General features: G+C 48.5%; 1 protein-coding gene across 6 annotated transcripts in view; it reads left to right on the top strand.

The window, feature by feature from the left end:
- UBE3C (ubiquitin protein ligase E3C) overlaps positions 427-26,285 on the top strand; it is a 111,821-nt gene continuing 85,962 nt past the window's right edge. For 2 of the 6 annotated variants that reach the window (XM_021079034.1, XM_005673078.3), the window contains exons 1-4: positions 427-805; positions 20,904-20,957; positions 24,050-24,124; positions 24,553-24,699. In XM_021079034.1, coding sequence (XP_020934693.1) covers positions 740-805; positions 20,904-20,957; positions 24,050-24,124; positions 24,553-24,699 — 342 coding nt within the window. In that variant the 5' untranslated portion in view covers positions 427-739. Of the gene's footprint in view, positions 806-20,903; positions 20,958-23,811; positions 24,125-24,552; positions 24,700-26,285 lie in introns of those variants that run through there. The other 4 variants (XM_021079032.1, XM_021079033.1, XM_021079035.1 and 1 more) reach the window with 4 other exon arrangements.

The following is a 26,285-nucleotide window of genomic DNA, read 5'->3' as shown; positions in this document are numbered from 1 at the left end:
TACTTTTATGCATGTGTACATATGCATATCTGTATATGTGTGTGTATATGCATGTATGAAGCTCACACATAACTAGGTCGCAATGTTAAATGCATGCACTCTCTACAGGGCATTAAGTAATCACCCTGATCTTTTTCCTCCCGGATGGGTCAAGTTCGGTATCTTATCGGAAGCTACGAGTCCGCTTCCCAGAAAAGGGCACAAACCAGACCGACTTCAGGGTGCACCCGCCGTCGGAGCGCCGCGCGCGCCCCCGCGGTCGCGCCCCCGTCCCCAGGGTACCTGCGCCTCACGAACGCGCCCGGCCCCGCCCCTCCTTCCCACGCTCCGACGCAGGTCGGCGCGGGCGCGCGCACGCGGGAGGTGCGCGGGGAGAAGCGCCGTGGCGTCGGGCGCGCGCACGCCGGCGGGGCGGCGCACGGCAGCGGCGGCGGCGGCCATCTTTCCTCCCGCGGCCGTTCCTGGTGCAAGTGCGGGGTCCGCGGCCCTCCCAGCGCTCGGGCTCGGCCGGAGCAGCGGCCAGGCGTGGATGACGGGGAGGTGGGCGAGGCCGCCCCGCAGCGTCGCTCCTCCCCCCGCCCGAGGTCAGGCCGGGCGGACAGCGCGCCCGGGTGGCTCGGGGTCGCTCCCCGGCGCGGCCTCGTCCCCGCCGCTCCCCTCCCGCCGGGACCCCCCGGGCCCGCCCCGCCCGCCCGGGCTCAGAGGGTCGGGCTCCTCCCAGATGGGATAGGCTGTAAAGATGTTTAGTTTTGAAGGGGATTTCAAAACGAGGCCCAAGGTGTCTCTCGGAGGCGCGAGCAGGAAGGTAAGAGCGGCCTGCGTGCGGCGGCGTCTCGGGGCCTGGGCGGGGCCGGCCGCGCGGACCCCGGGCGGGGCATCTGTCCCCGCGGCAGGGACGGCTCTGGGTCACCTGCCCCGACGGCGTACAGCGGGTCTGGGAGGAAGGCTGCAGGGGACTCGGGCTTTGTGGACCGGAATCGCCCAGAAGGCCAGGGATGCTGCGGGTGGACGGGCTTTTTTCTATTTGGATGGTGAGACGCACAGGACACAGTGTTTCTTTCCAGAGAGGCGCTTTAGATGCTTTATCACCCTTGACACTGCGTAGTGACTGCATTTAGAACGCTCCCTGGGGTATTTCCTGTTGTAGAAAGTAAGCACACTGTATTTGTTCGTGACAGCCGTCTGAAATTGAGGCAGAACTCCTCATTGGCCGCGTGTTTGAATCCGGGGCTACGGAGATGACCCTTTACCAGCCTCCTGGAAACATTTCTGGAGAGTCTCTAGGACTTTTTTTCTGTTACAGTGGCTCGTGTAATTCTCCTTAGGATAGCAGTTTGGAATAACGGTGGACAAAGTAGTCACTCTGCTGTCCTCTCTACTGACTGGCGTCTGTCGATCCGGTGGAATTGCTAGTAACTCCCTCAGCCTCGATATTGCTTCATCTGCTTGTTTTCCACCCCTTCTCCACTGGCTCCCTTTCCTGCCCGTTTTAGTTTTATCAGACTAACAGTCACACATGGTTCCCTGTGCTTAGCGATTGAAGAGTTTTAAGCGAGTACAGGGGGCTGGTTGTTGAGTACATCCTTTTCTAAAAAATGTCCTTTAAATGCTTTACGTGGCCTTTCTTCTGTATTCGTATGTTCTGGGTGGTACACTTCATGACGGGGGGACCCTAAGAGGATGCTCAAGTCCATGTTAGACTATGTTTTAAATTGTGTGTGATGGTTTCTGAGGGTAGGGGAGTTGGGAGAAAAGTGTGCTGACCGTTTTCAAGCGTTGGGTTTTTGCCTGGTGGTGATGGGTGGGAGGTGGTTGGCTGCAGAACAAGGTAACTTGCCTAGGTATTCGTGGAAACTCCGGAGGAGATCCAAGGATTTCTGACCTCGGAAGAGGCCTTGGAGAACCTCTGGGCCAGATCTAGTTTATAGGTGAGAGCACTTGAGCAATTGCACAGACACACAGCAAGCTAGCGGCAAGTCACCTCCTCAGAATCCCTGTCACCTCCCTATGTAGGACCTTGTGACGCGTTCTGGGACTGCCCCTGCAAGTCCTAGGGCGTTGGTCCTGTTTTCTCACCCTGGTAACACCTCTCTACTTGGAGCAAAATTGTTATCTGGTGATGAGAATCTCAAGGGGAGATGGCACAGCCTGCTTTCCTGCTGTGCAGTACAGTCCCCCTCCCTTTTCAGTGAGGTTCAGACCTAACATACCGTCAAGGTCACAAACATTGTGTGTGTGTGTGTGTGTGTGTGTGTGTGTGTGTGTGTCTTAGGCCTTGTTCCCTAGAAGCCCAAGAAGCAAATCCTTGTGCAAGTGAAGTTGAGGACGGGCGGGGAGAGGGCTGGGGTCCTGAGAGGCTGGGGTCTCGACTGGGGTCCTGAGAGGCTGGGGTCTCGACTGCAGTCCTGATTTAGCCCATCCCACTCTGGGGAACTCTGGGGTGCAGCCGGCCAGCCGGCATCTCAGCGTTGTGTCTTCTTGAGCCAAGGGGGTTGGCGTTTTGTAGTCCCTGTCTGCAGGCTGCCCTTGGGGTGAGGGCCAGTGTGCTGCTCCTGAGAGTGGCAGCCAGTGGCAGTCCCTCGGCAGCAGCTCAGGGCTGGGTGCACGGGCCTGGCGCTGAGTCTGTAGGTTCCGCGAGGCTTTTCACACATGCACACACTCAGGTGAGCACCACTCCCATCCTGTAACATTCCCAGCCTTGCACAGGCTGCCCTCCGCACCCTGCCCGTCTCTGTTGCTCCTAGTTAATGCCGCGGAACTGCTCTTCCCCTTATCCCACAGGTTGGTGTAGCCTGTTGCGCTCCATGTGCGCCGGAGGCCCCGTTTTTGGATCTCAGCATTGTCTGTACCCTTGTCTTACTCTGTTGTATCGTCTGAACAGACCGCAGGTGATCTGTGTCTCTTGGTGGGCACTGGCTGTCACATGCTGGGTCACAGGCGGCACATGGGTTTAGCTCTCGCGCCCTCTGCCTGTTTCCCTAGGTGGAGACCTGGCTTCTCTGAGGCTTTCCGTGGCTCCACTTCCTTACCAACACTTAGCATTGTCAGTCCTTTTATTTTTTTAGTTTTTATTTATTTATTTTTTGTCTTCTCTAGGGCCACACTGGCAGCATATGGAGGTTCCCAGGCGAGGGGTCTAATCGGAACTACAGCCGCCAGCCTACACCACAGCCACAGCAACGCAGGATCCGAGCTGCATCTGCGACCTACACCACAGCTCACGGTAATGCCGGATCCTTAACCCCCTGAGCAAGACCAGGGATCGAACCCGCATCCTCATGGATGCTAGTCAGGTTTGTTTCCGCAGAGCCACGATGGGAACTCCTGTCAGTCCTTCTAGCATTGGCACTTCTAGTGGGTGTGTAGTTTGTGGTAGTTTTAATTTGTTTCCTAACAGCTAATGATGTTAAGCACCCACGTATGCTTATTTTCCTTAATTTTCTTTGGCTGCCACACAAGTCCTTTGGCTCATGTGAAAAACAAAACCTTGGGAGTTCCCGTTGTGGCTCAGTGGTAACAAACCCCCCCTAATATCCATGAGGTTGCTCCTTTGTCAAAGATCAGTTGGCTGTATTTTTGTGGGTCTGTTTCTGGGCTCGGTTCTGTTCCATTGATCTATTTGTCTCTTTGGGGTTTTTGTTTGTTTTTGTTTTCTTTTGCATTTGTTTTTGCCAACGCCGTACTGTCTTGGTTTCTGTAGCTTTATAGTAAGTCTTAAAGTGTTCTTTTTCTTCAGCCTTGTGTTGGCTTTTCTGGGCCTTTTACCTTCTTACTTCAAACTTCGAGCCAGTTTGTTGATATTCACGAAATAACTTACTGGGATTATCTTTGAAGCCACTCTGTTTTAGATATATTTGTTACATCAGGTTTTTTGTTTTTTGTCTTTTTAGAGCCACACCTGTGACATATGGAAATTCCCAGGCTAGGGGTCGAATCAGAGCTGTAGCTGCCAGCCTACACCCCAGCCACAGCAACACAGAATCTGAGCCGCCTCTGTGACCTACACCACAGCTTACAGCAGCACCGGATCCTTCGCCCCCTGAGCAAGGCCAGGGATCAAACCCGAATCCATCATGGATCCTAGTCGGGTTTGTTACCACTGAGCCATGATGGGGACTCCTCAGATCTTTTTATTTTAAATTGGAGTGCAGTTGGTGTATAATATTACATAAGGTACAGGTGTACAAGAGTGATTCCCGAAAGGTTATACTCTGTATTACTCTCTGCTCTGTGGTTATCATAAAGTATTGGCCGTCCCTGTGTTGTATGAGCTTACTAGGATTTTGATTGGGGTTGTGTTGATTCTAGATCAGGCAAGTTAGGAAGAGTTGGTCGTGGCCATAGGAGTCTTCCTAGCCATTGGGGAATATCTCTCTGCTTGTTTAGTGCTTTGGTTTGACTCATTGGCTCTGGCAGTTGACCTGAGATGTGTACTTTTTATGTGTTACGTTAGATGTAGACCTAAGTCAGTCAGTCTGTCTGTCTGTCTGTCTTTCTTGGTGTTAATAGAGACAGTTCTCTGGAATTTCAGATTCCAAATGTTTGTCATTGGTATATAGGAAAGCAATTTCATTTTGCGTTTACCCTTTTACCAGTTTCTCCTCGCCCCCCCAAGCCCTTGGCAGCCACTTTCCACTCTCTTAAGTGTTTGGCTTTTTTCGAAGAGGCCGTGTGTAAGTGACGTCACACAGTATCAGTCCTGCTCAGGCTCGTGTCACTTGGCTTAAGGCCCTCGAGGCCTATCCATGTTTTTACAAAGGGCAGAATTGCCTTCTTTCTCAGGACAGAATACTGTTTCCGTGTGTATTTACACCACATTTGTATCTGTTCGTTTGTTGGTGGACACTTAGATTGTTTCTGTGTTTGGGTTTTTGTGAATAAGGCTGCAGTGACCATAGAGGCGTAGGTATCTTGTTGGTATCTTCTTTTTCGTTGGCCAGCTGTCGAGAAGTGGGGTTGCTGGATCATAAAGTAAGTTCTATTTTTAATTTTTTGAGGAACCTTCATATTGTTTCCATAGTAGTGAAAAATTTTTTTCATCTCAAATTCCAGTTGTCCGTTGCTGGTGTATGGAACAGCAGTTGACTTTTGTGTATTGATCTTATATCCTACGGGAGTGGTATAATCACTTCTTAGTTCCAGGGGTTTTTTTGTGAATTCTTTGGGATTTTTTTGCGGAGCTAATCATGTCATCTGTGACCAAAGACAATTTTATTTCTTCCCACTCTGTATAGCTTTTCTCTTCTTTTCCTGTTTTATTGCATCAGCTAGGGCTTCTAGTATGATGTCAAAAAGGAGCCGTGCGAGCTCCCATCGTGGCTCAGCAGTGAGGAACCCAGCTAGTATCCATGAGGATTCGAGTTCAGTCCCTGGCCTTGCTCAGTGGGCTAAGGATCTGGCGTTGCCACTAGCTGTGGTGTAGGTCACAGACGTGGCTTGGATGCCATGTTGCCGTGGCTGTGGTATAGGCCAGCAGCTGCAGCTTTGGCCCTTAGCCTGGAATTTCCATATGCTGCAGGTGTGGCCCTAAAAAGCAGAATACATAAATAAAGTTTGTTTTCCAAAAAAAAAAAAAAAAAAGAGTGGTAAGAGGATATCCTTGCTTTGTTCCTGATCTTAGTGGGAAAGTTTCTATTTTCTCACTGTTAAGTATGATGTCAGCTGTAGGATTTTTTGTGGTGGTGTTTTTTTTTTTTGTTTTTGTTTTTAATCAAAGTTCGGCCGTATTACTAGTTTACTGACAATTTTTATTATGAATGTGGGTGTTGGCTTTTGTTTAATGCTTTTTTTTTTTTTTTGCATCTACTGTATGATCAAAATAGTTTCTTTAAGTTGGTGTGATGGATTATACCAAATGTCTTTTGAATGTGTGTGAGATCTCACTTGGTTGTGATGTGTGATTCTTTTTATACATTGTTGCATTCAATTTGCTGGTGTTTGGTTGAGGGGATTTTGCATCTGTGTTTGGGTATGGCTGTAGTTCTGTTTCACATGATGTCTTTTTCTGGTTTTGGTGTAGGGTACTACTGGCCTCGTAGATTGAGTCATACGCTTGAGCTGACTGAACCAGCTGCTGTAATTTTAATTTCCTTTTTTTTTTTTTTTTTTTGCCATTTCTCGGGCCGCTCCCATGGCATATGGAGGTTCCCAGGCTAGGGGTCGAATCGGAGCTGTAGCTACCAGCCTACACCAGAGCCACAGCCACGCAGGATCCGAGCCGCGTCTGCAACCTATACCACAGCTCATGGCAACACCGGATCATTAACCCACTGAGCAAGGGCAGGGACCGAACCCTCAACCTCATGGTTCCTAGTCGGATTCGTTAACCACTGCGCCACGACAGGAACTCCTCCCCTTTTGATAAGTCTGGACTACTCTTAAGAGTGTAAGCACTCTCACTGGTTAGCTTTATACAACGCCCCTCTATTGTGTAATTGAAGAACTTACCTAAAATGTTTTAACTTAACACAATCTCCATGCCATTTCATTTTGAATAACTGATACTTGGTATACGTGTTGTCCTAGTCCACTGGGTACGTTGCAGTGGAACATAAAGCTGTTCCTTATAGATCTGGCAGGAAGCAAGGTAGAAATGTTTTCCAAGATGAGATTTTAAAATGGTACTTTACTGTCAGGACTGGTATTATTATCCTACTGTTTTATGTAGCAGCACCACATCTGTTCTGTTGTATATGATTGCCTGTAGCCTCATCTGTAGCCTGGAGGGCTCTTAGGGCACAAAATTTAAGGAGGTGCTCCTTTAGTTCGTAGGTGCACAGCTGAAAGTGGCACTTGGGTTCATGGCCCTGAGCGTGAGTGCCTCCTTCCGTTTTGTGCTCAGGCACCCAGCTCGCCTTCCTGAGTCCTTGTCTGGTTTTGCAATCAGTGTGTGCTGATTTTCTTGAGTAATAGAGTTAGTTGCCAACTAAGTCTGCTGAGGTTATAAATTGGTCATCTGCTAGGATTGTAGAAGAACCCTCAAAAGAGGCTATTGTAAAAGCAGGGACTTCCCCTTTCTTCTTCTTCTTCTTCTTTTTTTTTTTTTGTCTTTTTTTTTGTCTTTTTTGCCTTTTCTAGGGCCTCTGCCTGCGGCATATGGAGGTTCCCAGGCTAGGGGTCTAACTGGAGCTGTAGCCGCCGGCCTACACCACAGCAACGCAGGATCTGAGCCGAGTCTGCAACCTACACCACAGCTCACGGCAACGCTGAATCCTTAACCCACTGAGCAAGGCCAGGGATCGAACCCGCAGCCTCATGGTTCCTAGTTGGGTTCATTAACCATTGTGCCACGACAGGAACTCCCCCCTTTATTCTTGTAACTTTAACTTCTGTGGCTTTCTCTTTATTCTTATAACTTTAAAGAACACAGGCGCCGAGGAGTTTAGAGTTAAGCACCTTATTCTTTGGTGGTGACCCTTATCTTGTACCTCCGAGTCCTCTTCTCTCGCCATTGCCTGTGTCGTCTGTCATCTGTCAGGGGGAGCAGGGACTCCTGTTGGTGTGTCTCCAGAGTCTGTCACCTTCAGTGGTGGCCACGTTGAAGATGTTACCTGTGGTGTGGGCTGTGAGTGGCAGTGTAAATTGGCACAACCTGCCTGGGGGGCAGTTTAGCAAGAGTCTCAAACAGGTGTGACCCTCCAATCCTGTAACTCTCCTGTTAGAAACTTACTCTAAGAAACTGGTTTGATAGGTGAATGGGAGAGACTCATGGGGAAGAAAGGATGATGTTTGTGGCAAAACTTCTAATGCGGAGACGCTTGAAACACCTAAACGCCCAGCAGTAGCCGCAGCTCATGGCAGCGCCGGCTCCTTAACCCACTGAGTGAGGCCAGGGCTTGAACCTGCGTCCTCATGGATGCTAGTCAGTTTCATGACCCGCTGAGCCACGATGGGAACTCCAAAATGTGTCATTGCTGAATGGAAATGAGTAGATTGCAGAAACAGTGCTGCAGTCTGTATTTAAATTATATTAATTGGAACCATCATGGTCTCGGCTTTACCAATTTTTTACTTTCCACTGAGTTAAGGACTAGTTCTCTATTTCTGCATGTTAGTGGCTCCAAACAGTACGTTTTTGTTATCTCACCCAGTTCTGAGGGGCAGGGACCTGAGAGCAGCTCGCAGGGTGTTTCTGGCTCAGGGTCTTCTGGAGGTGCTGGCATCTGAAGCCTTGCCTGCTCTCCGGGGGATCCACTCTGGGGCTGGCTCGTGCCTGTGCCTGGAAGTTGGTGCTGGGTCGCTGCCACGTGGACATCACCTTAGGGCTGCTTGAGTATCTTCACCACATGGCAGCTGGCTTCCCCAGAACCAGTGAGCCAGGTGAGCAGGGAGAGCACCATAGTGCCTCTTAGGATGTAGGCCCGAGTCACGCACTGTCACTTTTGTCCTGTCCTCTTTGTCATCAAGTCCACATTCAAAGTGAGGGGAACCAGACTCCACCAGTTGGGAAATGTAACGCAGAAAGACGTGTGAACTGGGGACAGCTGAGAAAACTGGTGAGGTGTCCCCTGGTGGCTCAGCCGGTCGAAGATTCAGGGTTGTCACTGCTGTGGCTTGGGTTCCATTCTCTGTCTGTGGAATGTCAGAATACTGTGGCCATGCTCCCCTGCCCCCCCGACCAAAAGAAGAAAACTGTTGAAATAGAGACCTGACTTAAAAGTCCCTTCTCCCAGGCAAGGATTCCTGACTGTGAGATGGCTTTCTTTTCCCTGTGAAGTTGACTTTTGAACATTTAGTTTGTTTCTCTTTTATTGTAAACATCTTTATAGCCAATGATTTATAATTGTATTTTTAGGGTCAGTGGCAGAAGGCTGAGTTGCTTCGTCGAAGTGTGTGCGTCGGATTTTGATATGCTTTGTTCTTTGGAAAAAATGATATTGATTTCCATTCCTTGGTCTCAGCAGTTAAGTGCTTGCCTTGGCCTCCGCGTGTGGTCGCAGAGGCAGTGGCAGGGCGCCTCCAAGGCTCGGGGAGGACGCTTGCTCTCCGGGATGTTTCTGCGTTGCCTCCCTATCTGATACAGTGGCCTGTGCTGCTCGCTCCCGTTTGTCCTGCACAGCCTGGGCTTGTCGTACAGGCTCCTCTCTTCGTGACTCCTGCGCTGTGAGGCTCGGGTGTCGCTGGCCCACGGAGGAAGAAATGAGGGCTCAGCGATGCTGCATCTTTTGATGGCATTGTGTAGCCTGCACGTCTCTGTCTGTCTCCTGCCTCATTTAAACTTTCTCTGCTTTAACTTTAACGGCTTGGCAAGCTGAGGACCGTGTCCGACAGACACTGAGAAGGTGGCTCGAGCTGTTTGGGCCTTTTGGAATGAATTGTCCTTCTAACGCGTCTTTAACGCCGCCGTCTTTACTTTTGAAAGGAGTGTCGGTAAATCCAGTGTGTTGGCCCTCGGCACGGTTCCCGTGTCACCTTTACTGCAGAAGACGAACTTGTGAAAAGTGTGATGGGGACTTGAAAACATGCTCGTCTCCATAACCAGTTGTCTGCAGCTTAGTTATTCATCTTTTCTTGGCTTCTTTTCCCATCTGTAATGGGAGAGTCATAATTCTTGATAATGAGAAAGTTAAATTAGATCAGCTAATCTTCCTCGGTCTAATAATGTTTCCATTTCTAATATCCAGTCAGTGGCCTCTAAAAAAAGTTACCTTTTTTTAATTGAAAAAAATGATAAAAACTGAGGTTCTTCTAAAGGGCATTAATGAAATCTTCCTCACTGAGACACCAAACATCCCCGCTATTACCAGTTGCCTCAGTCTCTTCTCAGGACTAGAGTAAATAGAGATAAACACATTCCACCTAACTTTTTAAATAAAATGAGATGGCATTCTGTTCTCCTGGTACTGAATCGTAGAAATGCCATACCAGCACCTTGAGAGCTGTGTGGTTATTTTTCATACATGTATAATATTCCCCAAATAGTTTGTATCATTTAACTGGTTTCCTATCGATAGATACATTTGCACAGGTTATTTCCAGGGCTTTGCTGTTAAAACAGTTGCCGTAGGAGTTCTCTGGTGGCTCCGCGAGTTAAGGATCTGGCATGGTCACAGTTGTGGCTCTGGTTACTGCTGTGGTGTGTCCTGATCCCTGGCCCAGGAACTTCCACAGGCCGTGGGCTCAGTCAAAAAAATAGGAGTTCCCGTTGTGCTCAGCGGTTAACGAACCCAACTGGCGTCCAAGAGGACTCAGGTTCAATCCCTGGCCTTGCTCAGTGGGTTAAGGATCTGGCATTGCCGAGAGCTGTGGTATAGGTCGCAGATCCCACGTTGCTATAGCTGTGGTGTAGGCCAGCGACTACAGCTCCGATTGGACCCCCTAGTCTGGGAACCTCCATATGCCGTGGGCGCGGCCCTAAAAAGACTAAATAAATAAATAAAATAAAAACTTAAAAAACAGTGCCGTAATTACCAAACAATTCTGGTGTAAGAAATCAAAGTCTTTTGAAATTTATTGTGATGAGATTTAAACTGTTGCATTTTGTTTTAGTACTTTAAGGTGAGCACTTTTCTGGTTATAAAGTAATGTTTTCTATAGAAACATTGAAATATCCTGAAACATATAAAGACAATTCCTTATTTGGAACCCACCTACCACTTAGAAATAAAACACTGTTTTATGTATTTAAATTTTCTTCTAGCCTTTTTTTCTCTACATATTTTTGAATGGAGAATCATATTGCACACTTGTGTTGGTTTTTTGTTTTGGGTTATTTTTTTTTTTTTTTTTTTTTGGCTATGTGTGTACCATGAGGAAGTTCCTGGGCCAGGTATCGAACCTGCACCACAGCGGTGACCTGAACAGTGACAATGCCAGATCTTTAACATGCTAGGCCATCAGGGACCACTCTGTCCATTGTTTAAGTAGGATTTTTAGTAATTTATTAATATATTTTGAAGCACTTCAAATGTTTTTTGCACGTATGGGAAGTTGGTTGCTGTTATATTTTCATGAAAGTTCTTATAGGTCTGCAAAAGGACAAACCTATTGATCATAAGTTGTATGTTATTCACAAATAAAACTTCTAACTTTTAACATTTTAATTAACTCAAAGTATTTAACTTGAATATTCTTTGAATTGTGTAAAAATTATTAGTATTGTGTTAGTGCATGAGAAAACTTCAAACAGATGTGAAACTGGTTGTCCTGCTTACATTGGTAAATGGATTAAATTGCTAATGGAAAATAACCTAAACAGATGAAACAAAGGAAAGCTTACAGTTGTTGTTTTTAAATCAAGGTATTAATAAATATGCTAAAATTCTTTCTGTAAGTGGCTAGCAGTCAGTTTGAGCATTTGGTCTTAAGGAAAGCGTGTTGTGTAAATTCACCTTGACCTATACTCCGTTTTTTTACTGTAAATTTTTTTTCTGATGGCTGATGAAATCTAATTTAAACACTACGTGACTTTTTAAAACCTTCGTTTTGTTACCACTAAATTCATTTGCATGAAGAAAGCGTTGCCCCCCTTTAAAAAACATCTGTGTTAACGGTAGTTGTTAAGTTTGGCCGTATTTGATTTTCGGAGAAGATAAGATAATATGCCTGAAGCTCAACGTTCAAACAGAGACGTTTGCTGTAATGTGCTGTTGTTTACATGTTGATGGATGGGTTTAGGGTCACAGCTGTGCAGGTGAGAGATTAGCATTGAAAGCAACATGTATGCTGTAGGAACAATAGGCTTAGTCATTCCAAACAAGCTTGATGAGTGTCTTGGAAGAAACTAGACTGCTTTGACTGCTACTGGGAATCGCTCACTTTCCTAGGCCTCTAGAATCTAAAAGATAAAGGATATTTTCAAGTACCTTAAACTGAAGCCAAAAATTTGTTACGAATCAAAATTTGAGTGTGTTTTCTGCTGGTGCCTTATTGTGCTCTTCCTCCCAGTCACTCGCTTATTCTTGGTTATGTCGCGTTGTTTTTAAAAACTTATGTTCTGAAGCAGCCTCGTTAGTTTCTTCTTCTAAGAAAGTACGAAAGTACCTTACGTGGATAATCAAGCAGCAGAAAATAAGGATTGAAATGAAATCAAAGTCTCCCTGCCTTTCACCTCCACTGCTCGGCCCCTGGCCCCCAATCCTTATGGTCCTTCCCAGTTCGTCCCCGTCTGTGCAGAGCTGCTTTCTGCGTGTAGACTCGTACATACATATGCCTGTCTTGTTTAAACACCCGTCAGAGCATGTTAAACAGACTGCTGTGTTTCTCCTCGCACCATCCCCCTTCTGTGCGGATAGTTCCTGATCTGTACAAATAGATCCACTGCACTTTTTTAGAAGATGTATATAGTGCTCCCTGGGATGAATGTTCTATGAATTATTTAGCTGTCGAGTGTTTTGAAGGCCGTTTAGGTTCTCAGCTTTTTAGCTGATTTAAGCAGCATTGCGGTGCATGTCCTTGTGGATGTGCCAGTGATATTTGGATGTTAAGTGTCTAGAAGGGCTCGATCAGCGCCTGTGTGCATTTTCAGTTTTTATAGCCGTTTCCAGACTGCCCTCCAAGGAGATCCTGCCTGTGAAATGGGAAGGTAGCTGCTGTCTCGCAGTGCGCTGTCTCAGCTTTTAAAATTTGCCAGTTAGATAGGTTTAAAAGCCTATTTCATTGTGTTCCTATTACTTTTTTTTTTCATAAAATGAGTAAAGTTCTTACGTTTAAATATTTTTCGTTTTTTCTTTATGTACCGATTATAGCTTTGCAATTCTTTCTGTGTGTTGGTCTTTTAAAATTGTTATTGAGAGCTTTTTACAAATAGTTGGTTTTACGGTGTTAAAAATATTCATTCCCACTTTGTCACTTTTTTAAAGCTTGGTTCTGTTTTTTTCTGTGTAGAAAATTTTGATCTTTATGGGAGCCAGTTTATCGTTGTTAAATGAGTTAATGACAAACAGTAACAGAGCTAAGGTGTGAGGTGATGTTTCTTTCTTAAACACTGAGGTTTTAAAAACGCTTCCCATGTTATCTTTACATATTTTTATTGTGCTGTATGTGTACGTTATTCTCAGGTCCATGTCAAGACTTATTTCAGCTACTCAGTTGCTGCAGCCCTATTTATTGGCTAATTTTTTCTCTGCAGATTTGAAATGCAAGCTTCATCAAATGCTGAGTCTGTTTTGATTTGAGTCTCCCTGGAGACCTTCTGACCGGGACCCGTCTACTCCTGCCTCAGCCTGGCTGGTATAGGCCAGTGTGTGTTCCAGAGTGTGGAGTGTCCTGACTCTGGGGGTGTATGAAAGAACATTTAAAAATGCAGTAGCGGGAGTTCCCGTTGTGGCGCAGTGGAAACAAATCCGACTAGTATCCATGAGGTTGTGGCTTCTATCCCTGGCCTTGTTCAAAGGATCCAGTGTTGCCGTGGGCTGTGGTGTAGGTCACAGACAGGCTCAGACCCCACATTGCTGTGGCTGTCGTGTAGGCAGGCAGCTGCAGCTACAATTCTACCCCTAGCCTGGGAACTTCCATATGCTGCAGGTGCGGCCCTAAAAAAGCAAAATAAAATAAAATAAAAATGCAGTAGTATTTATTTCAGCCCCTGATAGGAAACTGAACCAGGGAACTGGGACTTCCCTGAAATGCTTGCTCTGAGGAGGAGCGTGGACATGTGGGATGGGCCATGCCCGCCTGCACACCGGGCGGCTGCATACATGCCTGGGATGGGCTGCCCCAACCCTGGCCCACTTGGCTCGCGTGGGTCTGCACACGGATGCGCCTTTGTTCAGTTTTTAGCAGCCTGGTGAGATCTCACCTTCAGACTTCGATTGTTATTTATTCATCTGAGCCGTGTGAGGGCTCAGCTTTGTGGATTGGAATCGGGCCTGGGCCTTTATTCTTTCCCGCCTGACTGCCGGGCGGCCTAGGCTGGGGAGTAAAGAGAAACAGGGTCTTTTTTAAAGCCTAAAGGTGAAGATTGTCCTGTAAATTAAGGCACATTCGATTATGATTTAAGGACCCACTGGAGCCAGTTTTTTCATGCTGTGAACTTACTGGCTGCATGGAGAACACAAACCAAATAGAGCAGGGATTTCTGAAATTGGGTTTTTTATGTACTGGCTGAGAGCGCGAACCTGTCCCATGATAAGCCAGATTCCATCTCTCGAGCTGTATTTTGACACCATGGGCATACTTCCCCAAACCTGTGAGGCTTTGGGGAACAAACAGGAAAGACTTCTACGCAGCCTGCAAGGAAGTGCATGTGTGACAGAATTAAAAAAAAAAGTGTAAAAGCTGAGAACACACGGCAAAGGCTAGAGCTGCGAACTGGCCAAGCACATGAAAAGTTACGATGGAAAGTGATGACTAGTGACAAAGTAGATAACATGCCTGATAAAATTCCTTTGTCTGGTGATCTGGTTCCTTGTCCACCTAGAGATGGGGCCAGGTATGTGGAGCAGCCGTTACAGTGCTAGGAAGGATGGAGTTGGCACTGCTCACTGCAGGCTAGGGAGCCAGCCCCTGAGGTTGGGAGCTCAGCTAATCCTCTCCTGCTTGTTGGCTGGGAGCTGATACACGAGTCCAGGAGGACAGTTGATCTAACTCAGAAATTAGAGGAAAGCTTTTAATACCTTTTGACAACTTTGCGACAGAAAGTAACATACAGTTAGCATGGGCTGTCAGGGGAGAAGCAGAAGATGGTACCACATCCATGGTGGGTCCGCGAGGGTTTGATCCAGTGTCGGGGCACCAGAAACTTGACCTTCCGTTCAAAAGGCAGTCCTCTTCATGTCCTGTGTGCAAGGATGTTTAAGCACAGTACTAAGAGGGTGTCCCGTCATCACTTGTGTCAAAGGCAGGAGACTTTTAGTTCTCTTAGCGCTGGAAGGTGTGGCCCGGGTGTTTGAGCACCACCGCCCCTGTACCAAAAGCGGACCAGCTCTCCTGATGGTCACCAGGAGGAGGGCTTGTCCCCAGCTCCTTGCCGCGCTGGCGCTGGTCTCCGCCGGAGCGGACTTGTGCTTCAGATCACTCTGCTTGCTTAGAGGAGCGGGTGCCATGGGAGTCGTGATTAAAGGCTTCTCTCGAGGCTCTAGCAGGTCAGGCAAGAGCAGCAGTGCGGTTGGAGGGCGCCTGTCCGCCGGGGAGTCTTTCTTCCCAGAAAGAATCGCAGCATGGCAACATTTGTAAGAGCGAGTGCAAGGGTGAAGAATGGTGAGGACATTTATACTGTCACTTGTAGTGTTTCTGAAATTATTTGTTGACCTCCCGCGGGAAGGTAGGACGTTGGAATTGCTGATTGGATTTAGGATTTGTCTGGCCAGTGTTCTGATGTGGGTGGTACTAAACCGTCTTGGTAGGAAGATATGGGTCTTTCTCATGTCAGCGTCAGTGGATAAGGGATTTTTACCTTCTAGACTCTAAATTTATCATGAATTGTTCTCAGCTTTAAAGGTTTTTTTTGTTGTTGTTTTTTAGGGCTGCACCTGTGGCATATGGAGGTTCCCAGGATAGGGGTTGAATCAGAGCTGTAGCTGCCAGCCTACACCACAGCTCCCGGCACTGATCGAGGCCAGGCATTGAACCTGCGTCCTCATGGATGCTAGTCAGAATCGTTTCTGTTGAGCCACGACGGGAACGCCACAACTTTAAAATCTTCAAAGCTTCAGATTTCCAGTTGTACCTTTATTCTTTCTCAACTTAATCCTTCAATCATTAAATTGAGCACAATCCTAAATATCAGGATTTTAAAGAGGAATAGGACAGCTTATTCTTAAGGAACTCAGAATTTATTAAATGAGAAGCAAATAAATGCAGGGGCATTTACTCTCTCCAGGGGCAGTAAGATACAAAAGTCCCTCTTGAAAGAGATACTTTGTTATATCTCTGGGTGATACAGTCCTAGCGCCTTCCATAGGTGCCTAAGTACAGACGCTGCTGAGTATCTCAGGTGAGGGTGGCTTGCAGCTGGACGTCTCCCCCTCTCTGTCTGGGTGTGGGCCCTGCTCCCCCTGGGGCTTCCTCTCACGCACGCAGCGCTCGTGGTCACCCTGCTCTCCTCTAGATTGAGGCCTGCTTGTTTCCTTTTATCCTGCTGTTCTCCGCCCACAGCAGTCACGCCCACACGGGTGCTCTGTTGGCCTCCGCTGCTGCAGAGTGACCTTCCGCAGCATTTGGTGGCCATGCCTCTGGATGTGCCCTGTGGCCTCCGTGATTCTGACCAGGGCAGACACAGCCAATTTCTGCGTGTCGAGTAGCACGCGTCCACGAGCACCTTTTGTGCCCAAGCAGCCTCTCTGCATGGCGAACTCACCAGCTCGCCGTGTGGAGGGTAGGAGTGCGGGGCTGTCCTGGGGGGTGCATCATGGAGGAGATGACATTGCAGGGGCACCGTGCTCGCCCGGTGGCTGTGTTAGTGTCAAGGGTGAAGGACGGACGGGGCACAAGCGGCGGGATGCTGGAGACGTGAAGGTCAGGGGCGGGCAGGATGTGCCTGAGGCAGCATCCAGACGTGGTGCAGGGGACGTGGGGGCAGTGCTTCTTACCCAGATATTCCTGTGCTAAGGCCCTACGTGACCTTGATCCCCGGGGATACACGGCAGTGTATTCTCCAGTTATGGTCTCAGACAGGCTACCGTGAAATAGAAGCAGAAGGGCAGTGTCATAGGTTTTACGCACATCTGGTTAATTTAAACATTTGAGCATTGAGAAGGGATGGTTCTGTTTAGCGGTCATGGATCTTTTAGGAAATGGTCTGTAGGTGGCAGTTACTGTAATTTTTTTGAGGCCGAGGCAGCCGGGAGTGAGGTGACGCAGGCAGAGGGTGGGAAGCCAAGGAAGAAGTTTAAGCTCGGGTGACGGGTGAGCCGAAGTTTCCAGTCCGTACTTCCTCCTAGGTCATTATTACCGGTTACGTACTTGTCAGTCCCAGAGCACCTCAAAGTCAGGGAGCTGTGAATTTGTCATTGCCTCCCTTCCATCCCACGCTGTCCTGACACATGGGTCCCTGTGGCCAGCGATAGAGGTTCCGCCTCAGTTCTGGCCTCCGACTCCAGTACGAGTCAGCAGACTGTAGGTCGGGGCGCCCCCACTCCTGCCTCCCTGCTCCACCGTCCCCTGAGTGCCTCTGAGTCCCTGGGGCAGAGCCCCTCTTCGTTCTCCTCGCTGTCTTACCCCCGTGTCTGCCTGCGCTGAGACCCCCCCCCTCTGCTGATGCAGGCTTCAGAGCTGGTGTCTGAGCGGAGTCCGGCCCACACGAGGCCTCAACAGGGAGCTGCTTCTGCCCCATCAGACCGTGCGCTTTCCTTTAGAGACACCTAGCGCCTGGCGCGACCCATGAGTCAGTGGGAATCTGTGCAGTGACCAAGGTCCTCTCTTGTCGCACTTGACTGTCTTTGGAATGGACGCCTTCTCTGAGGTGGGGAACGGGGGAAGGGGCTGTGGTTCTGATTTGGAATTTGGTTACAAGTTCAGGTGCTACATGTGACAGTGTGCTGTTCACAGATACCGAGTATGTGCTGAAGTGGCTTTTTATGGCAGCCTTCGTGCCCCAGGTCTTTTTGATGGTTTATTTCACTTTTTCTGAACATTCTGTATCCTTTGGTTCTCACCCCTCCTGCTCCCCATGCCTTCTGAACTCAAAGTGTGGTGACACCAGTTTTTTCGGTGGCCTCCCCTTCCCCATCGGCCTCTTTTCTTTTTTTTTTTTGCTTTGTTTTGTTTTGTTTTGTCTTTTGCTATTTCTTGGGCCGCTCCCGTGGCATATGGAGGTTCCCAGGCTAGGGGTCTAATCGGAGCTGTGGCCGCCAGCCTACGCCAGAGCCACAGCAACGCAGGATCCGAGCCGCGTCTGCAACCTACACCACAGCTCACGGCAACGCCGGATCGTTAACCCACTGAGCAAGGGCAGGGACCGAACCCGCAACCTCATGGTTCCTAGTCGGATTCTTTAACCACTGCGCCACGACGGGATATACGTTCCAAATTACGTGCATGTTATGAAGACAAAAGATTTTCTTAATTTCTAAAAATGTGGAACAACATGGCCATACTTAATAGTCTTTGTCAGAGTAAATGGCCCGCTGCTTAATGGCGTAGGCTCTGTTCCCGTCCTGCGCTCAGATCTCCGCTCCACCCTTGAGTCTCACTTTTGTCATCTGTCAACGGGAAAGTGATGACACGTGCTCCTAGGGCGGTTCTGAGGAGCACACGGGTTGTTAAGCAGATCCGGGGATTTGGAAGGTCGCTTCGCAGGAGGAGGGCATTCGTTTTACTGTGCCAGGCACAGTGGGCGGTGTAGACGGACCAGTGCTGGTGGCAGCTGGCGCTGTCCCCAGAGTCTCTTGTCCCGTGTGACTGATGTGACCTGCGGGATGGGGTCGCCTCTCCGTAGACCTTTCTCTTCTCTGCGCAACATTGAGGGACCGTGAGTGTTTGAAAGGCCTGAACATTTTTTATTTTTTTATTTTTTGGAAGTAAAAAATTTTTTTATCGTAGTCGATGTGCATGTTTTAAAATACAACTTTATTGTTGAAATCACTCATCAGGGTTTTTGTGTGTATGTCCAGTACTTTGGATTTGCTTGCTATGTTTTTTTTATTAGTTTTGAAATGAGCTGCCTTAGGTAAGAAATTCTGTAGCCCTTGAGCCCAGGTGAGTGACGTGACCACTATGTTTTAGGTCCCAGCGGCCATCGGAGCTTAAGGGCGTCTGTCTCCAGCCCATCCAGCATCGCCTCCTCTGCTTTCCTAGTCCTCTCAGGTCATGCAGTCCCCTCAGAGTGGATTTCTAAGTATTCACTTAGACTCCAGTTGTGCGTTCTCTCTCTCCCTCTTTTTCTTTTCATGGCCTGTGGCGTATGGAAGTTCCTGGGCCAGGGGTTGAATCAGGGCTGCACCCGAGGCCTACACCACAGCCACAGCAACTGAGGATCCGGGCCGCATCTGCGACCTACACCACAGCTCACGGCCACACCGGTTCCTTAACCCCCTGCGGGAGGCCAGGGATGGAACCCGCAACCTCACGGTTCCCAGTCACATTTGTTTCCGCTGTGCCCCGACAGGACCGCCGTCACTTCTCACTTTAGAGTTTCCGTCCCTCCTCCCTGCGATTAATTAGTAAAAAACTAAATGTTTTTCTGACCTTTGACGTGTGGTGGTAGACGAAGGCTTTTTATTCGAATTCAAGAAATGAAATTTTCCGTAATGGAAAATATCTGGGGGTTTTTTTGGATATAAATGTTGGCAGTGTGAAACTTTTCATTCTGCACATTGTGTGTTCGTTCACATATCAGAGAGTTCTTTTATTTCCTTGAAAAATTAAGGAAAAATGTTTTGGCCATACCTGTGGCATATGGAAATTCCTGGGCCAGAGCCATAGCAGTGACAATGCCGGATCCGTCTGCCACAAGGGAACACCTCAAAACATTATTTTAAATTGGCGTCATTACCTGTTTTCTGATACTATTCTGATGAGTTACAGGTTTTGTTAAGAAATTTAAGTGTATTAATTTTTAAGTGATTCATATGTTGATATCTTTAGTTTTATTTAGGATTAAATTTATGAAAATAAAAGGACGTACAGTATAGACTGAAACTGTTCTGGGGGGAGAGGGTTGTTAGTTTTTTTGTTTTATTTGAAATGTTTTAACTTTCCCCTTTGTTATTACAGCTCCTTCTACATATTAAGTAATTTTCTTCAAAATATAGTTTTACTTACAAAAAGAATTTTTATTTTATTTTATTTTTTTTGGTCTTTTTGCTATTTCTTTGGGCCGCTTCCGCAGCATATGGAGGTTCCCAGGTTAGGGGTCCAATCAGAGCTGTAGCCGCCAGCCTACACCAGAGCCGTAGCAACACGGGATCCAAGCCGAGTCTGCAACCTACACCACGGCTCACTGCAATGCTGGATCCTTCACCCACTGAGCAAGGGCAGGGACCGAACCTGCAACCTCATGGTTCCTAGTCAGATTCGTTAACCACTGAACTACGACGGGAACTCTGAAAAGAATTTTTAAAACTTTAGTAACAATAAAGAAATGTTATATTTTTTTCATTGAAAAAAAATTTTTTTTATATTTTATGGCTGCACCTGAGGGCCAGGCTAGGGGTCAAAAGAGCTGCAGCTGCAGCCCTACACCGCAGCCACGGCCACTCCAGGTCCAAGCTGCATCTGTGACCTATGCTGCAGCTTGTGGCAGTGCTGGATCCTTAACGCCCTGAGCGAGGAGGCCAGGAATCAAACCCACAGCCTCATGGACACCGTGCTGGGCTTTACCCCGCTGAGCTGAGCCACAACGGGAACTCCTTCATTGAGATTTTTCTGGAGATCATTGTGGACTCACACACACCTATCAGCAGCGATGCTGGAGGTCTCTGGTTCTGGTTGTCTGGCCCCCTGCACTTGTGTTTTGCAAAATCCGGTGTGAGTTCACAGCCAGGATACTGGCCTTGATCCCCTGCACCAGTCACGCTCACATCACCCCGGTCTCACCTGAACTAACGTCTGTGCGTGAAGAAATCCGATTGTATCCTTAGAAAACTATGGAAGTAGCAACTTGACTTAGATCTGTGACTTGGGGTGCGGGAGCCTCACATTTCTCACTAAGTCAGAGTGTGGATGATCTTTAGACTCCTTTGGGGTCAAAACACTCTATAATTTTTGAGGGTTGGAATTTGGATTCCCATTGTGGCTCAGTGGAAATGAGTCCAGCTAGTATCCATGAGGACGCAGGTTCGATCCCTGGCTTCGCACAGTGGGCTGGGGATCCGGTGTTGCTGTGAGCTGTGGTGTAGGTCGCAGGTGAGGCTCGGATCCCCAGTTGCTGTGGCTGTGGTATAGGCCGGCTGCTGTAGTTCTGATTCAACCCCTAGCCTGGGAACCTCCATACGTCCCAGGTGTGGCCCTAAAAAGCAGAAGAGAAAAAAAAAAAGGAATTTGAAACTATAACCTCTTTATCTTTTCCTTCTTTTTGTGTTTAGGAAGAAAAGGCTTCTCTTTTACATCGTACTCAGGAAGAGAGAAGGAAGAGAGAGGTAAAAACGGGTAATAGTCTGTAGATAAGCACTTTCCGTAACACTGAAATAAGTCTTGGTTTTACTGTCGTATATGGGAATGTGTATGTTACATGCGACATGTCTTGTGTATTTACATGTGTGTTCAAGTTCAGAAACATTGCTGGACTTGTTGGATTTGATAGTCATTTGTCCTGGGGCCGTTGTAGAGAAGATGGGCTGAGAGGCCGTTTGCAGAACCAAGGGAGAAGTGGGCCGTCGGCTCACTTCCTTGCTTGTGACGGGAAGTCTTGGTATATGATGACCACAGTCTGCCAGGCGACAGGAGGAAACGCCCTCTTAAGGCAAGTGTCTTAACTGTTTGGGAAGAAGCCAAAGAAACGTTGTTTTAGCCTTTATTTTCCGCTTCACCTTTCTGGAGATCATTTCTTAAAATGGCTTTCCTTGGTTGACCAATCAGCCGTTGTGCCCGTGGCCCGTTTTTCTGGGTTGTTTCTGTTCTGCTTTTTAATAATGCATCCCTTCCTGTAGCAAATGTTCATTGGGAGCTTGTCGTGTTCCAGGTACTGAGCTGCCGGCCGGGCACATAGGTAGTGGTAAGACCGTGCTTCTGCTGGGCGATAGATAAGAGCACAGAATTGGTCCAGGCCCTGAGATGGGCGAGGGCCTGCTTTGGGTAGGGGTTTAGGGAAGCCGTCTCTGAGCTCGGGAGAGTGGAGGGAATGCCTGAAGGATGGAAAAGAACAGCTGTGGAAAAGGTCCTGCGGGAGGACGAGCGTTCTTGGTTAAGGGCGGGGCACCTGCAGAGCGTCTCAGGCACGCGTCTCAGCCTCAGTGCTGTGGACACTGGGACCAGGTAACCCCTTGTCGAGGGGGCTCCCTGCACATTGCAAGGTGTTAGCGGCACCCGTGGCCTTTCTCCATGGCCACTGCTCCCCCGTCCCCCAGCTGAGACGCCGAAAACGCCTTCAGAAACCACCGTTCAGATAAGAACAGTGTGTATGGGTTGGTGTGTTTCATCTTTTGGGGAAGCTCGCAGCCAGCCATCCCCCCCCAAGTGCTGCTTCTCCTCCATCTCCCCTCTCCTCCTCCTCTGGGGCTCACATTGCAGATGGACTCGACCTTCGAATTACGTCCTGTTTCCTGGACTCTTTTCTGAAGATTATTCCTCTTGACTTCTGACCTCATTTCTCACTTGCAGATTATCTTAGTAATGTCTGATGGTTAAATACGTCCACACAATTCTGTGGGGGTTGTTTTTGTTTTGTTTTGTTTTCGGCTGCCCCCGCGGCATGTGGAAGTTCCTGGGCTAGGGGGTCACACCTCCGCCACAGCAGTGACAATGCCAGATCCTTAACTGCTAGGCCACCAGGGAACTCCTTCGAGTTCTGCATTTCAGTTTTTATTTCAGCTCTAGAATTTTCTTTTGATTCTTTCCTTTCCCAGTTCTCTTGTCTTAATTTCTTGAATGTAATTGTAGATATATAAAGATAATGTTTAAACTCTAGTGTTTGGAACTCCTGTGGGTTTGTTTCTGTTATTCTCTTGATTTTTCATTCTTCTCTTTTGCCGAGTTTTTTTTTTTTTGGTCGAACACTGGACTTAATATGTTCCAAACAGAAGCGATAGCGTCAGATTCTAGAATGTGGAGAAGGTGATGTTTGCTTCTGGCAGGAAGCAGGGAGAGCGGTTGCCTTTAGCCCGTGGGGGGAGAACTGGGTTGAAGCTGGCTCTCAGTGCTTGTGGGGCTGACCTGTCCCCGTGCCTTTCCAGGAGGCTGAGCGTCACGGAGACTTCCCCAGCGAGCAGCCGAAGGGCTGGAAATAAAGTGTTTTGAAAACGCATGGGGTGGTATATGAGTTTTTAATTAAGTGCTTAGAATCATTTTACTTATGAATACATGGCCAGACTAAATTTAAGCTGGGAGCTCCCTTGTAACCATTTCAAGCCCAGCAGGTGCCCTTTTGTGGCCTGGTGGTGGGTGCTGTAGCCTCAGGGTTTTGTGAGTGTGAGTGTGCCTTTCAGGCCTGGCAGGTGGCATTCGTGGAAGGTGTGAAACCATGCCGTGTGCAAAGACGGAGTGCCGACTCTAGTGTCATACCTGTGTCTGCCTTCCGAATCTTTATGGGAATCTCGGATTTCTCGTCTGTGGGTCGGGAGCCTGCTCCCCTGTGAGGTTGCTGTATGGTTGCATGGGGAGTGTCTATCTCAGGGCTGGCCCAGGATCGGCTCTCACACGGCGGTAGCTGCCGTGCTTGTCGTCATGAGGAGGAAGGCATAGTTTTGCTAGGTCCCTGAAAACTCTAAACACCGTCTCCGGTTGATAAAAATTGGAGGTTTCTGTGTGGAAACAAAGTAGCCTTTAAAATAGATGTATTGTGTTGTCTGTATTTTTTTAATGCTTAAAAACTTTTTTAAAAAGTCTGACTATGCTGATGGAGTCGTAAAGTGGTGTGGCTGTTTGGAAAGCAGCCCAGCCATTCCTCAGACGCCACCTCTGCGCCTTGATTTACACCCAAGAGGAACGAAAGCCTGAGTCCCCACAAAAGCCTCTGCGCGGATGTCCCAGCAGTATTCTTCCTGATGGGCCGAAGTGGGAGGCGCACAGGTGTCAGTCACCTAATAAGTGGATGAACAGGTTGTGAGGCATCCGTGTAGTGGAGCGGCCATAAGAGAGTGAAGTGTCGGTACATGATGCAGTGTCGATGGACCTCGAAAACATCGTGCCGAGTGAGCAGAGTCGGACGCAGAAGGCCGCATCATGAATCCCTTCTGTGGGATGTGCAGTATATGTAGCATCACCAAGGCCATGTTGACAGAAAGTTGATGAGTGGTTGCTCCGGGTGGGGGGCGGGGGAGGGGGAGAGGGAGGGCAGAGAAGGAGGGGTGGCTGCCCGTGGGTCCAGGGGTTCCCGGGGGATGGGTGTGGAGAATGTCCCAGTTAGGTCGCACTAATGATTGCATAACTTTGTATTAGAAATGGGTGAGTCGTATGCTTTAAGAGAGTGAATTTTGTGGTATGTGAATTGTATAGCCTTTTCTTAAAGGCTTAATTCGCATATATCATTTGCACTGATTCTGACCCATTGTTCCCTCCTCCCTACATTATTCAGGAAGAAAGGCGAAGATTGAAAAATGCAATAATTATCCAGTCATTTATTCGAGGCTATAGAGACCGAAAGCAGCAAGTAAGTTTGCTTTTAAACTCAGAGGGAATTAAATTAGAGCTCATTTTAAATATAGCCTTGGATTCTTGGAAGTGGCATTCATTCTGTCGGTATTTTTGTATGTACTTGTTTTAGTGAACGTTAATCTGGGTAATGTTGTTCCCCAACAGTTCATCTGATTAGCTTTCATAAAGATTTATAAACAGGTGAGTTTTTAGGTGATTTTAAATAATAAACTCCAAACATAGGCCGACCCAGGGCTAAGGATGCCCGCAGAAGGAAGTGGCCGAGGACGGCTGCCGGGGCCTTGCCGCTGTCCTCGCGGCCCAGACCTGCGGGGTTTTCTCGGTCACGGCGCCTTAACTGTCGGTTCCCACCACTGCGGTCGGAGCACTCACCGAGCGTGTGGACGCACGACCGAGTGAGGCTGTGTTTGTGTCTCCTTGCAGTGCTCCACCCAGCGGAGTGCGTTTGATCGCTGTGCGAACTTGTCCCAGGCTGGTGGCGCTTTCTCCATTGCCAGCGGTCCCAACCTTACCCTTTTGGTGAGGCAGCTGCTGTTTTTTTACAGACAGAGTGAAGACTCACAACGTTTGGTGAGTGTTACCTGCTTTCACTAGCCCTTGTTCCCGTGTCCTCCAGCGTTGTAGTCAGCGTGGTCAGAGAGCCCTCCAGTGTGTGCCTGCTTGGTGCCTTCCTCAGCCACGCCTCTGGGTCACCTTTGTGAGAATGCGTTTCACCCCTTAACAGCCGACACTGATTCTCAATAGGCCTTTTCCTTTTTTTATTATGGAAATTATCAAATAGAAGAAAGAGTCGACCAGGGCATCCTACTGTCCCCCACGCACGCATCGCACCGTTGGACAGTCGGCACCTTGTTCCGTGCAGAACCGCCCACACCTGCGCCTTCAGGCCTGTGACGTGCATCCTGAATATCGTAGTGCCCTCTCGCTAAGCGCCTCAGTGCAAATCTCTCAAACCTGGGGTTTCTCTCTTAAAACAGCCACGGTACAGTTGTGTGACTTTAGAACTGTCATAGGCTTGAGATGTTAGCAGTGATGAGCAGCAGTGTGTTAGGGGTAGAAACACGTGGATGACTCATCTTTTAAAACGTGGACCTTGTTACTGTGTCCAGTTTCCCAGGAGATACTAAGAGAGGCATGTGTAATCATTAGGTTAAATGTATATTTATTCTTAGAAACTTGTGCGTACCGATAGTAAAAAATCTAAATGAAAAGATGGGGCTCCAGTGGAAAGTGAGCTTTCCTCGCTCCAGCCGCACGCCCCGAGTGCTCCTCACGTGGAGTGAGTGCAGCCCTCGGAGCCGAGCCGTGTGCGTCACTGCCTGTCTTGTGCTTGCCTCTGACACCCAGCGTTCATTTCTGAGTTGGCTGAGGCTGGAACCTGGGAAGCGCTTGCCATAAATCCCGAGAGGCTGTAAGGGTGGCAGGCGCTTTCTCAGCTGTCCTTCTGGAGCAGTCTGTCCCGTCTCCGGGCTCGCCGTCCTGCCGCTGGACCACTCTCCCCGGAGCACAGGCGTCGGGTCGGGAGGGTCGTCGCGCTTTGTCTCTGCAGAGCGCCGTCCCCGTGGCAGGGCTGCTCCCTCCAGTCGCGCTGCTGCTGCCTTGTCCCAAAGAGCCTGCCTAGAATTAGATGTCATCAGCGCTGGTTAAGGTGACGAGAGTGACCCGAGCGTTTATTCACTTTGCACACAAAAATGCAAGAACAGTAAATCACACACGGCGGGGAGCCTCCTGCCCCCGTCTTCAGGGTCCCTCATTCCCCCCTCAAGAGCAGACATAAGGCCCCTTGAGCTAGTTTTTCTAAGGCGCCCTGTGCCAAACTCAGCTCGGGTGGCCGTCCCTTCCTCACCCGCTCCCTTGATTGTTCTTTTATTATCATGACTCTAAATATGGTCTCTGCTAACAGAGTGTGCTGTGATGATATTTTCTTGCGTGTACGATTTTCTTAAATTATCCTGGAGTCAGTCAGTGTGTCATCCTTTTATCTTGCCCTTATGATAAAGTCTTCTGCCACCTCGGGATGATAATAACATCGCAGCGCCATTCTCTGCGTTGAGAGGGTTGGGTCCTTGACGCCCTTTCCCCCTGCACCCCAGGAACGGCTGCCCCGGTTTGCAGCGGTTGCTCTCCAGGCCCCTGGCATCCTGGGAAAAAGCTTT

The sequence above is a fragment of the Sus scrofa genome, chromosome 18 (genome assembly GCF_000003025.6).
Source record: "Sus scrofa isolate TJ Tabasco breed Duroc chromosome 18, Sscrofa11.1, whole genome shotgun sequence".
NCBI lineage: Eukaryota > Metazoa > Chordata > Mammalia > Artiodactyla > Suidae > Sus > Sus scrofa.
This window is presented reverse-complemented; position numbering and strand designations above follow the sequence as displayed.